Source organism: Leguminivora glycinivorella, chromosome 9, assembly GCF_023078275.1.
Source record: "Leguminivora glycinivorella isolate SPB_JAAS2020 chromosome 9, LegGlyc_1.1, whole genome shotgun sequence".
Lineage (NCBI taxonomy): Eukaryota > Metazoa > Arthropoda > Insecta > Lepidoptera > Tortricidae > Leguminivora > Leguminivora glycinivorella.
The window spans coordinates 13,578,863-13,592,029 of NC_062979.1; the positions used below are offsets into that span (position 1 = coordinate 13,578,863).

The 13,167-nt window shown below is 38.5% G+C and overlaps 1 protein-coding gene across 1 annotated transcript in view; it reads left to right on the forward strand.

The window, feature by feature from the left end:
- Positions 1-13,167, forward strand: part of LOC125229423 (alkaline phosphatase-like) — a 209,872-nt gene that overhangs the window by 155,923 nt on the left and 40,782 nt on the right. Inside the window, exons 7-8 of the mRNA XM_048134251.1 lie at positions 3,932-4,110; positions 9,312-9,519. Of these exons, the coding sequence (XP_047990208.1) occupies positions 3,932-4,110; positions 9,312-9,519 (387 nt within the window). The remainder of the gene's footprint in view (positions 1-3,931; positions 4,111-9,311; positions 9,520-13,167) is intronic.

The following is a 13,167-nucleotide window of genomic DNA, read 5'->3' on the forward strand; positions in this document are numbered from 1 at the left end:
CGCCCGTGTTTGTCAAGTCAATGCGCGATACTTGAACGTGAGTCTAGAAAGAAAGAAGACCTTGGAGGAATATTGAACAGCTGAATTTCCTTTGTCACAAGGTTAAGGTTGTTTTCCACCGGCAGGGCGTGAATAGGCAGAGCGGGGAGGGAATTGAAATCGCCCGGACCCTTTTAAAATTGCCATTAATAGCCATCGCGGGCCTGCGCGACCTCGCGATGGACATTAATGTCAATCGCGAGCTCACGCGTGCCTGCCGTAGCTTGTAGGTTTCATAAGATAGGTACTCAAGAGATACTCTATGTCGAAAGCAATACGGTAATTTTTTACACTAACTAATATCTCAACTCGAGTCTCGCACATCCTCGTCAATCCGCGCCTCGCCATGTCTCGCCGCGCCCTGATGGCAGAATACCACCTTTGAGTTAATTTATACCTACTGTAAATAGGAAGCAATACGATAAATTTTAACACTAACAAATATCTCAATTCACGTCCCGCACATCCACGTCAATCCACTCCTCTCCACGCTAAGCCACTTTTCGTCTCGCCCTGCCGGTGGAAAACTAGGATCTATATCGGAATCCCTAAAGTTTTTTGAACTATTTTTACATTGCCTAATATTTTTTGGCATAATGATCATTTGGCCTAATTTAAATGTCCTAATATTGTTTCGCCTAACGCCGTTAAACCCACTTTTTTAGAAGCGATTCGGATTTGTGTGAGGTCACGGTTCTAACCTAACCTAAACCTACCTTTCTAACAGCGAATCGGTTCTGGGTAATGTCATTTTTGGGGCAAAATTTAAATTATGCCAAATGATCGTTAGGCCAAAAGAGCGTTAGGCATTTCATAATTCGGCCAAATGAGTTAGGCCAAGTGATTTTCGAACAAACGTTATTACTGTTATTAGGGATTCCGAGGGAGACCCGGAAAACTACCATCAGAGTTAATTTATACTTTAAATCGGAATACATTTAATTTATTCGCTAAAAATATTATTTTTTAAGGAATTAATAACATTGTCAGTTATGCACATAATGTGATACTAAAAGCCGACGGTTTGCAGTTACAAATATTTCCCAATAATATCATGTCACTCTTACATGACTGTCGTGTCTCAAACTGTTAACATAAATTATTAGTAGATACATGTAATGTATCAGATAAATTGATACGTTTCTCCTTTTTAGGGTTCCGTACCAAAAAGGTACAAAAGAAACCCGCTCTGTTCGTCTGTCTGTCTGTCTGTCTGTCTGTCTGTCACATTATTAAATATCTCGAGAACTACTTATGATATCGCTTTGAAATTTGAAATACTTATGAACATCGTTAACCTGTACAAATTGAAAGTATTTTTTTTTAATTTATTAATATTAATTACAGAAAATGGCCAAAATAAAAGGGGAGCAAATTGTAAATTTCAAGTAACTAGGTCAAGTGGGGTATCGTTAGAAAGAGCTTAAACTGTACATATCAAAACAATTTTTTTTAAATAATTTTTTGGTTGTGGAAAAAAAATGTTTTTTGAAGGAAAATGTAAAAAAAATACCGTCCCCCGTCCCCCTTATCTCCGAAGTTTCCCAACATAAATTTATGAAATTTTCACCAAACATGGCTATTATAATGAATATTACAGGAAAAATAAAATCGTATACGTATCTTGAAAACTTTTTCTTTTAATTTATAAAAAAACCTTTCAGATTTACATTTTCAATTTCAACACCCTTGCGGGTGCTTATTGTACCTGTATTTTTTAACAAAATAACAATGAAATTAACTGCTTTCAAATAGAGGCAAAATGGTTAAAACCGGTACACGCAATAAACAATTATCCCATAAAAATCATCCTTCATACTAGCTCGCGCGCATTAGTTTACTCAATTTGCCGATAGATGTCGCTGTACGTTGAACGCTCATTTCCTACATCGCGTTTTTCGTGATATAATGGGGTCGGTTCAGGAGCGTCCTTGCGACATGTCGTAAGTCGTAAACTATTGAAGTCGAATAGTCTTGATTGTCTTTGGACGTTGTCTAACAATAAAGTTGTATATTAAAATATTACTTATGTGGAAAATTGAGTCTTGAGGGATTTAGTTAAGTCTGTAGAGTTAACCCTTAATTGGGCACGAGAATGTCAAAATTTTGTCAATTTTGAAACCTGTCAACTATAGATAAAGTTCAAGTAGGTTGGGAAATATACTCCTTAAGCCCAATTAAGGGTTAAATGAATAACATTTGATGAATTAGCTATTGAAAGTTTGTACAGAGCACTTTGTGGGCGAGTCCAACTCGCACTTGGCCGGTTTTTTGTATATTCAATTTACTAAGAATATAATCGAATAAGTAGTTTATTTCTGAAAGGTACCTACTTTTATTTCATCAAAGCTGTACCTCATTTGTATTTGTAAGCAGAGCACGTCCGCCTAGACTTGGCATGTAAGGCTTTACAAAGCTAATTGATATACAGCCTGTCAATGCTACCTAATTTATACCTATGTGGGTACATTAAGATAAATTGGAGAGACTGGGGAAGAGCTGCGTACGGGATTCATAGGAGCGGGGCATTTATACCAATCTGTCAATATTTCCTTAGACGGTTGGCGCCAGCTAACGTGGCAAATAACAAATAAGAGTTTTGTGTTAACATTTCATAAATAATACCTTCGAGTATAGGGTTTCAGGTGTATGGGGGATTAGCTACTGTATGACTATGGTTTCTGTAAAACTAGTCTTTTTCCCTTAGTATGGCTTCTGATCCTTAACATATTACTTTTACGTCATTTCGCCTGATTAGGTATTTTATACATGCAATATCAAAAAAGACAGTTCTAACTTGTTCCTTTAATATCGTGTTTTGAAAATGTCTAAACCCTTGAACCATTTGTCATTTCTTTCTAAAGAGAGGTTAAACTACGAACGTTGGTTGAATGCCCTCGATATTTTCGCGGCATAATACTTCCGCCTTTGGCAAGATGCATAGGATGTCAGCAAAAATATAGCGAAGTGATGGATATATCTGAAAAATTTAATATATTTTCACGAAAGTGTCATAGTCGAAGTCCATATAATTATTAAGGTTTGCATTTTTGAAGAGTAATCGCTGCGAAGTTCTAAATGTTACTTATTAAATTTACGGTTTTTTTTTATTACATTAAAATTGACCGAGATATACGCCGTGATTACTTTTTTTGTTCTTTTGTCGAGCTCTCGATATTTCGATGCAGATACATGCACCATGATCACAGGAAACGGGTTTTCCGTGATCATGATGCAAGTCTATATCCCGGTCAATATAATGAGGAGGCACACTGACATTTTATCCCGCCAGGCGGCGCCTGTGCAAGTGTCTAGGCATGTCACTGTCATTCATATGTGAGAGAGAGAGAGAAAACAGATCGTCTTCTCGCTTTCACGTATGAAATTCTTTATCCGTGTAATGCAAGTGCGATGGACTAATAGGGTGGCGCCATCTGTCATTTGCATCCTCAGTTCGTTTGCATCGGACGCTCATGCCATACTCGTTGGCCTCTCAATAATCGAATTCCAAATACGTTCTGTTAATTCATTGAAGCCTGTTACCGGCCAGGGGATTTGGTTAAGCCCGTAACCTAATAAGATTTAAGGAGGTTGTGGTACTATGTAACATGTGTGGCACTATGTAACATGAGAAAACTGAATAATTCAACGTATTTCTAACGAAATTTCAAAACTAGATGTTATAACTTTTTTGTATTCCGTCTAGTTTTTGAGTGAAAATACATACATACATTATTAGCCGAAAAAAAGTTTTATTTATTTAAAAACTCTAAATCTCCCCTCGGCTATTAACCACGAGAAGATAGCGGGTGAATTTGCCAAGATATAATAGATCTTTCACATAGTTAAAAACGTCTTTATAAAACAATTAATCTATCCCATTCTATCACAGGAAAATCAAGCGGCATAGTAACAACATCTCGCATCACACACGCCACACCGGCAGCGTTGTACGCACACGCGCCTTCCAGATACTGGGAGGACGACAGCCGAGTCCCCCCCACCGTGCGGAAAGACTGCAAGGATATCGCGATGCAGCTTGTGGAGAATGATCCGGGGAGGAGTATCAATGTAAGAGGATTTGCTTGTATTCAGTAAACTACGTTTAAGGTGCTGTGTAAATTTTGGCTATGTTAGCCCACCTATATGCGATAGACGTGGTCAGCCCAATCTCATTTACGCCAGGAAGTTTTAGCCAACATCAGCAATGTGAGTCTTGTGCAGCGTGGTGTTACGGACGCGATCGTTCCTTTTAACACCTAAAATGCTGCGCTCCATAGCGTGTAGGAAAACCTTCAGTTTGGACTTCTGAATCTCTGTGAGCGACCAAGTTTGGGCATCGTAGGTTTGAACACTTTTAACAGGCAGAATACACATCCCATACAACCATTTCAGTCGCAAAATCTTCAAATCAGTAACTAACTGTCAAATGTGACATAACGCGTGGTAACGTCGTGCAAACAATGCGACCGTATTGATACAATAACAAAATGTAGTCGTCGTGTGCACTCGTTACGGTAACAAAATGTGTACGAATTTGTGGCTGTCAATGTCACTGTCAGAATGACTTTTAACGACACTTTATTAGTCGACGTTTGCACACATAACGGTAACAACATGTGGACGAATTTGTGGCTGTCATTGTCACTGTCAGAACGGTTTCTGACAGTGACATTGACAGAATTTGTACACACATGTGTAGGTCTGATTACCGAACTGCTCCTAAACCACTGTATCCGCAAATGACAATCTGAAATACGAAGGTTTCTCAAACTGTCTTGTGAAGTTGTGGACTGGTTGCTTTGAATCATTTAAATATGAGCGAATTAAATAATAATAAACGACGACGACCATTTAAGCACTCTTCGACATTTTATAGAAATGTGGGAAAGTTAAGAAAAGTGCAGAATGATAATACAAATAGATAAGCACTTTATAGTTACTTAATGTATTAAATATATAATTTTTAATTCTTATTGATAAAAATGAAGTGTAGTGTTGCTTTACACAATAAAAGTAGGAATCAAATGAAATAGAGTATTTACTGTGATATTAATAGAATTTCTGATGCGCAATGATAGTTTTTTTCAGTACAGATGCTGCTTTTTTTAACGCAGTAGTGCGAGCAAATCAAGCAATGATTCATTTCTTGTCTGATCGAAACTCTTAGCTTAGATTTAGGTACTGAAAATCGTCGTACGATACACGTGCGAAAAGGACATTCACAACTCGTGTCGATTTAAAACACTCCCTTCGTTCGTGTATTAATTTATCGCTACTCGTATCGATTTTCCTCTTTTCCGCACTCGTATCTACAAGTATTTTGTTTGGGTTACAAAAAAAACACATTATTTACTCTATTACGTTTTATTTATGTCTCTTTAACATTACAAATTTGTAGACACTTATCTATACAAAAATCTTGACTTAAGAAGTACAGATCGCTGAAATTAATGTTGATAGTAATATTAATGACGACTACTTCAACAAGTGTCAATTGTGAAATGCCGCAAAATACTAGTTGCTCTATAGAAGACCATAATAATATGATCCCCGATCCTTTACAACCCAGCAGCTCGGTACGCACGTTACAATTTTTTTTTAATCTTCTTTAGTGAGGGCAACTGAGTACGACGGCATATTTAATTGTTTATAAAGTTTGAGGATACCTGGAAAAAATTAATACAAGAAGCCATTTTGAAAATATAATAAATATTCATTGCTTTCGGTCACGCGTGTACGCTGCGACCATTTTGCGACCGTTTGTCGACCGTTTGGTGACCGTTTGGCGACTGTTTTTTACATGGAATATTACCGTCTTAATCCATACTTTAACAACTTTATTGGTTTTCTAGGCATTATTTTTATTATTTCAGTATAGTATATGCACCGGAGCACTATAACTTCACCAATCAATATACATAACACGCAAACACCGAGTAGTCAATAGTATTATTACTGGTTAAACTGAGGTAAATTGATGACGCGTTGATAAATTTAGACTTATTTTATGAAATCACTCGAGCAATTTAATTGGCCATGGTAATTAGCCCACATTATATTACAAATGCAAACAATATTTATCTTTAACAAATTCTTACGCCATTACATTTTAATGTCAAATGATTTTATTTCTTTTTTACTTTGACGTCTCTGACAGTCGCCATTTGAAAAGAATGAAATGAACGAATGATTTTGGGAAAGTAGTCGCCAAACGGTAACAATGTGTGCACGCGTAGTGCACACTTCTGTCACTTCTGTGACCATTTGTGCCTGTTACCAATCGTCCCCATTTGGGTCGCCGCGACTAAACGTCGACCGTACTGCGACTAAGCATTGAGACCCGAAGACCTGTGTGTACACAAAATAGGAGGATTTGCGTAGGAACGGCGACCGATTATGGTTATATGGGATGTCGACGAGACGGCTTTTTCATGGAAATCTACGTTCAAAAGGATCTTTTAGCCACTTGAGGGTAATTGAAAAGGTAAATACGGCCAAATAAGAAGGTTAAAGACAGGTAGCTCAGTGACAAAATCCGTCGTTGTAACTACCCGAAAATAGACAAAAATTTTATTTACTTACATTTTTTAAAATAGAGAATATAGATTTATCTAATCAATTACAGAACTCATCAAAGAATTGTTCTGTGAACTGGTGAAATATTGTTTTTTTCAGTTGCCGATATAGTAGTTGCTTTTATAACGCAGAAAAACGCCACAAATATCTTATCGTCGTCTCTTTTAATAAAATATTTTCATAATACAGACATATGAGACCGATCCCAGCCTCTAAAGTCAATATATTAGCCATAAGTGCCATAAGCCATAACACACACTTACCATTATTCATAAACGAACTCTAAAGTTATCATGCCGATAAAGTTCGTTTGTCCCTTTCCGACTATAAGTGCGATAGAAAGGGACAAACGAACTTTATCAGCTTGATAACTTTAGTGTACCTTTATGAATAAGGGGGTTAAACAATATTGGTTGTATTTGGTAGTTTCTACTTGTTTTGTATTTTGAAATTAAAATTCGTAAGGCACACGTAAGAATTTGAATAAGCTAGCGCAAAAGCAAAGTTTCGCGAGGAGTTTAAAGTAAAGGATGTAAGCAAGCGCATTTTTAGATTAAATCGTTGAACGATGAGTTGCTTTATCGAATACCGTGCGCTCTCACAGAGGGGCGCTTCCGAGGGATGTTTACAATACAACCTATTGTAGCAGAGTACAACATAACATAATATTATGAAGCGCGCTCGATTACTCGTACGGAACGGTACAGCACAGCCGGCCTTGCCGAAATGACAATAGTTAACGCTAGACGCCCATCGAAACGAAGCCTGGCTCTGTCACGCGTCTACAGAGCGACAGAGATAGCTAAGTCACGATAACAATAATGGTAAGCGTTTATGCATTCGGCTACGCACACTGCGTCGCCTCACTTTATACTCGAGCGAACAAAGCTAACAAGATAGTAATAGTTTAGCGATAACATGTGGTACAGTTACTGTTTTTCCAGTACACATAGCGCTACTTTATCGCACTAGTGCGAGAAGTGGTAATTGGTTATGTTTATGTGGCTATGTCGAAAACCGAAGCGCCATAAGCCATAACGTATAACCATAATACAGTGTGAAATAAAAAAGACCGTTCAAACTTTGCATAGCGACTTTTGAGGTCGTAACGAACAACTTTCATTATGGAACCAATGCTGAAATCGCGAAAAAAATATTGGCTATCTCATAGAAAGCGGCATCATGATATTCGAAATGTATGAGACATTTTTTTTGCGATTTCAATATTGATCCCAAAATAAAAGTTGTTCATTATGACCTCGAAAAGTCACAATGCATTTGAACCGCGTATTATACGTGCGTAGACGAAATTCGTAACTCATGTCGATTTAAAACACTCCCTTCGGTTTTGTCTTAATCTATCATCACTCGATTCCAATTTTCTCTTTTCTACACTTGTATCTAATTGACTTAATTGGTGCAGTCGAGATTATGTACATATTTCTGCACAGATAAATAAAGGAAACAAGTCATTGACACCAACTGGAAAAGAGGTACCTAAGTAATTATGGGATCTGTCTTTTATGTTGTCTATGTGTGTGTCCTGGAATTTCTAAGAAGGATAAATAGTTATGTTTCGGTAACTCAATGTGTACCTTATCTACTTTTAACTTCTGATTTACAGTGTTCGATTTTTCTTAGATACTAAAACAATGAAAAAAAGCAATACCCGATGGGGATCGGCGGAAAAAAGCTCCTGAATATTATATTTGCATAATGTCTTTCATGAATCATATTTGATAAAATGAAAAGGTTTAAGGCTAAGTCAAATCGCTAAACATAATAAAACAAAGATAAAAGTCAATTTGCAATAAAAATAACAAACCCCACATTCACCCTTAGAGCACTCACAAAATTTACATACCATGGCACCTAGCCAACGTCACAAACGCTTCGTAAGCGTGTCGTTAGCGAGCTCACCCTATCGCTATTCTGTAGTGGCGCGATGGAGGCAAACTGCGTTTTGATCGCGGCGTAGCGTCAACGATTGACGCTTCGGCTCGGCTGGCATGTCCTCATATTCGTAACACTAACAACACGTAACAATGTATATGGAGATCCTAAGTTGTCTCTTTTATTGCTTTCCTCACAGAATCCTAATAAAATGGCACTGCCAAATATTTTGCAATCGCTTGGGACTGGAGTACGAGTAGTGAATCTTATTTGTCACTACAAAAGAATATATTATTTTAGCGGTAGTTCAGGAATTCGGCGTACGCTTTCACTATTTATGTAGGTGTTTTTCTAGTGTATGATATACAAATGTAATGTATAAATGTTTTCCATTGCGTCTTGGCAACGTTGTAATTTTTATCCTATAAGTTTAATTGTATTCTAAAGCCTCCACCACACATAAAGCGTTTTGATAGCGTATTAGCGTCAGCGGAGCGCATTCAGCGCGCATTCCGCTCGCAATCTGCGTTCGTTAGTTCCCGCCGGCGTCCGCTGGGCGCAACGCCAGCGTTCGTCCCGCTCCCGGCCTACCGCAATCATTGCGCTCCGCTAATGCTTCGCCTACGCTCTCAAAACGCGCATGTGTGGCCGAGCTTTAATTATGCACCCTATCCGAATTTCTACTAATAAACTATTTACACATAGCTATCGATCTAGCTATATAAATATATTTATCATAAATAAATACTTATGTGTCTTACCTGAAAGTAGACGAGCTTTAATAATGGATTTTATCACAGGTGATAATGGGAGGAGGAAGAAGACATTTCCTGCCCACGATAACGCCGGATCCTGAGCACCCGAGTCGAGAAGGTCGTCGGCTGGACGGGCGGAACCTGGCAGAAGATTGGGCGAGAGAGAAGAAAAGAAGACGGCTGCGCGCTCAGTACATACACTCGAAGGACCAGCTAGCGAAACTCGATCCAAGATCCGTAGACTATTTATTAGGTAAGAATTTTAGATTAATAAAATTAATGACTAGATTCAGTAACGTACTATAATCGTACTTTTCCCGCGGCTTTGCTCTCGTACCTACTAATATTATCTTGCTTTCCCATACAAACATTAGATCCCCATTTCACCCCCTTTAGGAGGAGAATTTTGAAAAATCCTTTCTTAGTGCTCCTTTAGACCTTATAAGGAACCTACGTGCCAAATTTGGAATCTCTAGTACCAGCGGTTTCGGTTGTGCATTTATATGTCAGCCAGTCAGTAAGTCAGTTTCTTCTTTTATATATTTAGGTATACTCTACACACACACACACACACACGCACGCACGCACGCACGCACGCACGCACGCACGCACGCACGCACGCACGCACGCACGCACGCACGCACGCACGCACGCACGCACGAACGCACGCACGCACGCGCACGCACGCACGCACGCACGCACGCACGCACGCACGCACGCACGCACGCACGCACGCACGCACGCACGCACGCACGCACGCACGCACGCACGCACGCACGCACGCACGCACGCACGCACGCACGCACGCACGCACGCACGCACGCACGCACGCACGCACGCACGCACGCACGCACGCACGCACGCACGCACGCACGCACGCACGCACGCACGCACGCACGCACGCACGCACGCACGCACGCACGCACACACACACACACACACACACACACACACACACACACACACACACACACACACACACACACACACACAAACAAACAAACAAACAAACAAACAAACAAACAAACAAACCAACAAACAAACAAACAAACAAACAAACAAACAAACAAACACACACACACACACACACACACACACACACACACACACATGACACATGTTCGTCACATGTGGTGACGAACATGGGTTATGATAATTCACCATTTTTTTCCTCTTGTATACGTAGACTGAGAGAAGTGTGGGATATGGATTCAATCTTAATGTGGGAGATGGGCTTACAAGGTGATGTCACAATTCCGCATTCTTTCATCACCTTAAAGGGTGTAGTCACGCATTACTAAAAATGTAATAGGTACTTTTATTTATTTTGTGTCAGAATAGGTACAAAATATAATTGGAACTTCATCAAATAGTCCAGGAGTCCTGTACTCAGATTTGCTAGGCAATTATTTGCTAACTTTATTTCGTTGGCTTAGGGCCCCCACAGACGGGAGACAAAACTGTTTTGTCTCCGTCGCTCGGTCTATGGGCTAGTATGAAGGTGCGCACACGAGGCGACGCAACTTTTCATACAAATACGAAAGTCGCCGAGCAACTTTGTCGACCCTTAGTAAACTAAAATGAGACTTGGCTTCCGACACAAAACAGCGATAATTTTCGGTAACTTAACCAAGTCAATACACTAGTAAGATTAAGTATAAAATTTTATATAGATACGTTCATGTTCCAAATAATTATGTAAAATAGGTACATCAGTGCATTTTTGGCACTGCGTTGAGAACACATTTCACTTAAACTATAACGATTTTTCTAACTAATCAAAATAATACTAATGAAGTATTTTTTTGATAAGTTAGATTAACTTTCGTCAAGTAAATGTGTTTCCCAACCCTCAAAAAGCTATTAATCTGTAGGTCTCTGTCCACACACATGTAAGTAACTTTTTCTTCCATTTGACAAGGAATAGTGGGCTGATAAGTGTGAAAGATGATTTATTAAAACCCTTGACAGGATCAATACGGCGATGACAGGCGATAATAAAGATAAATGAATCAGCAAGTGTCATTGTTTTTGCGTTCTATCCTTTTGGGGCCCCATGCCCCATGTCATAGATCTATTATTCATATTCATATTCATATTCATATTCATATTCATTTATTAATAATATCATTCATATTACATGTCATTCATTATTCAGTAGTATTATAATTTATAATTATTATTATGCTTATAGTTATCACATATTTAGTATACTATGTATAGGTAGTATACTACAATATCTGTACATTTAAAAATTCATTAAAACTATAAAATGTGTGCTCAAGAAGCCATGTTTTTAGTCTAGTCTTAAAGCATTTCAAGGATGTAGCTGAGGTGATTTCTTTAGGTAACCTATTATAGACGGTCGGGCCCGCCACGTGCGTGACGTTCTCGGATTTCGCCAGTCGTCGCTTCACCGGGAGAAGCCTATCTGGGTGTCGTAAGGAGCGCGCCGAGTCTGCGCGTTTTTTATACTCGCCCAACTTGGTGTAGGTATAAATCACTATCTGGTAGATTACTACCGACGGCAGAGTTAATATTCCTAGCTCTTTAAAATAGGGTCTTACGGAGGTTTCTTGTGTTACTCGGACCACAGACCGATATAGATATTATATCGAGTATGGAATCTGTACACACAATGCTAAAGTAAAAAATTGTCTGAAATGTTGACGTCACCAGGCTTCACGAGGCTACAGGTAGGTTATGGTATAGCAATATCCAGTATATATGATTACGTAAGAACCCAAACTTTTGATACTTTAGGTCTTAGCAGGGGCGGCTCACTCCGCGATTCCATCGCCGCGCTACAAGTACATGCTAGCGGCCGCGAGTTCGCGGCCTAATCAGGGGTGGCTCGCATTCTCACGGAACACTTGTTCGCACTTTCTATTGTTACTATACGTCGCGAGTTTTTTAAAGGTTCATACGCGATATCCGCTTGTGGATTGGCTAATAACGCTTAGTTAAACAATCATTATGAATAAAATAGGACAATCTTACACTGATCTACTATTGATTATGTCATTTATGGCCCACGGAAACGTTCAATCAGGCTTGTGACGTTGGGATTTAAACAAAAATATATAAATACTGTATATACCTAGAAAGTACCCAAGACTTGAATATAATAGCATAACATTTTATTTGAGTATTAATTTTTTTTTAATACATAGGCAACCCTAGCGTCCGACGCTGCGCACGTGCGGTTCGTTTCTTTGTAATCATTTTGTAGGTATTTAAAAAGGCGGCATTTCGTGAACTTCAAAGCAGTGGGCCTTCTGTACTTGTACTATTATATATTCTGTGGTCTTAGGTAATAATACTAAAAATATACGAGTATTAAATCGCGAAAAAGAATTTTCATATTTTCCATGTTACATATTAGTTTGCTTCAACTTCTTATATCTTGCTGGTTTTATACTGTGTCAGAAGATTACTTGAACTAGAACTTGAGAGGTGTAATAATAAAAAAAGATTATTTTTAACGATAGATTTGACGAAAAAATTAGATACGTATTTGAGATTGAAACTTTAGTACAAATAATTTGAGAAAAACTGTAAAAATACGTGATAATGAGCAGTGTTAGTTAAAGTAGCACTAAGCTGGTTTACATTTTTTTTGTTTCTATGGACGTTTATCATACAAAGTAAAAAAAACCAGAGGTATATTGACTTGCCATTGCATTCAATAAATAACCCGTTTTAGATTCCATCAACTTTAAAAATCCTCTAATAGTCTACTAGACTCTTATCGAATTTGGCACAAGAAATGATTGTTTCCTGTAGTTTTTGACATAAGAAACCAATGTCTATAGATTTTGGGTATTAGAAATGTATGGTGGCTACGTATTTGCCTCATAACTTAAATGTCAGAAAATTTTGAGTTCAGTTCGATTTACGT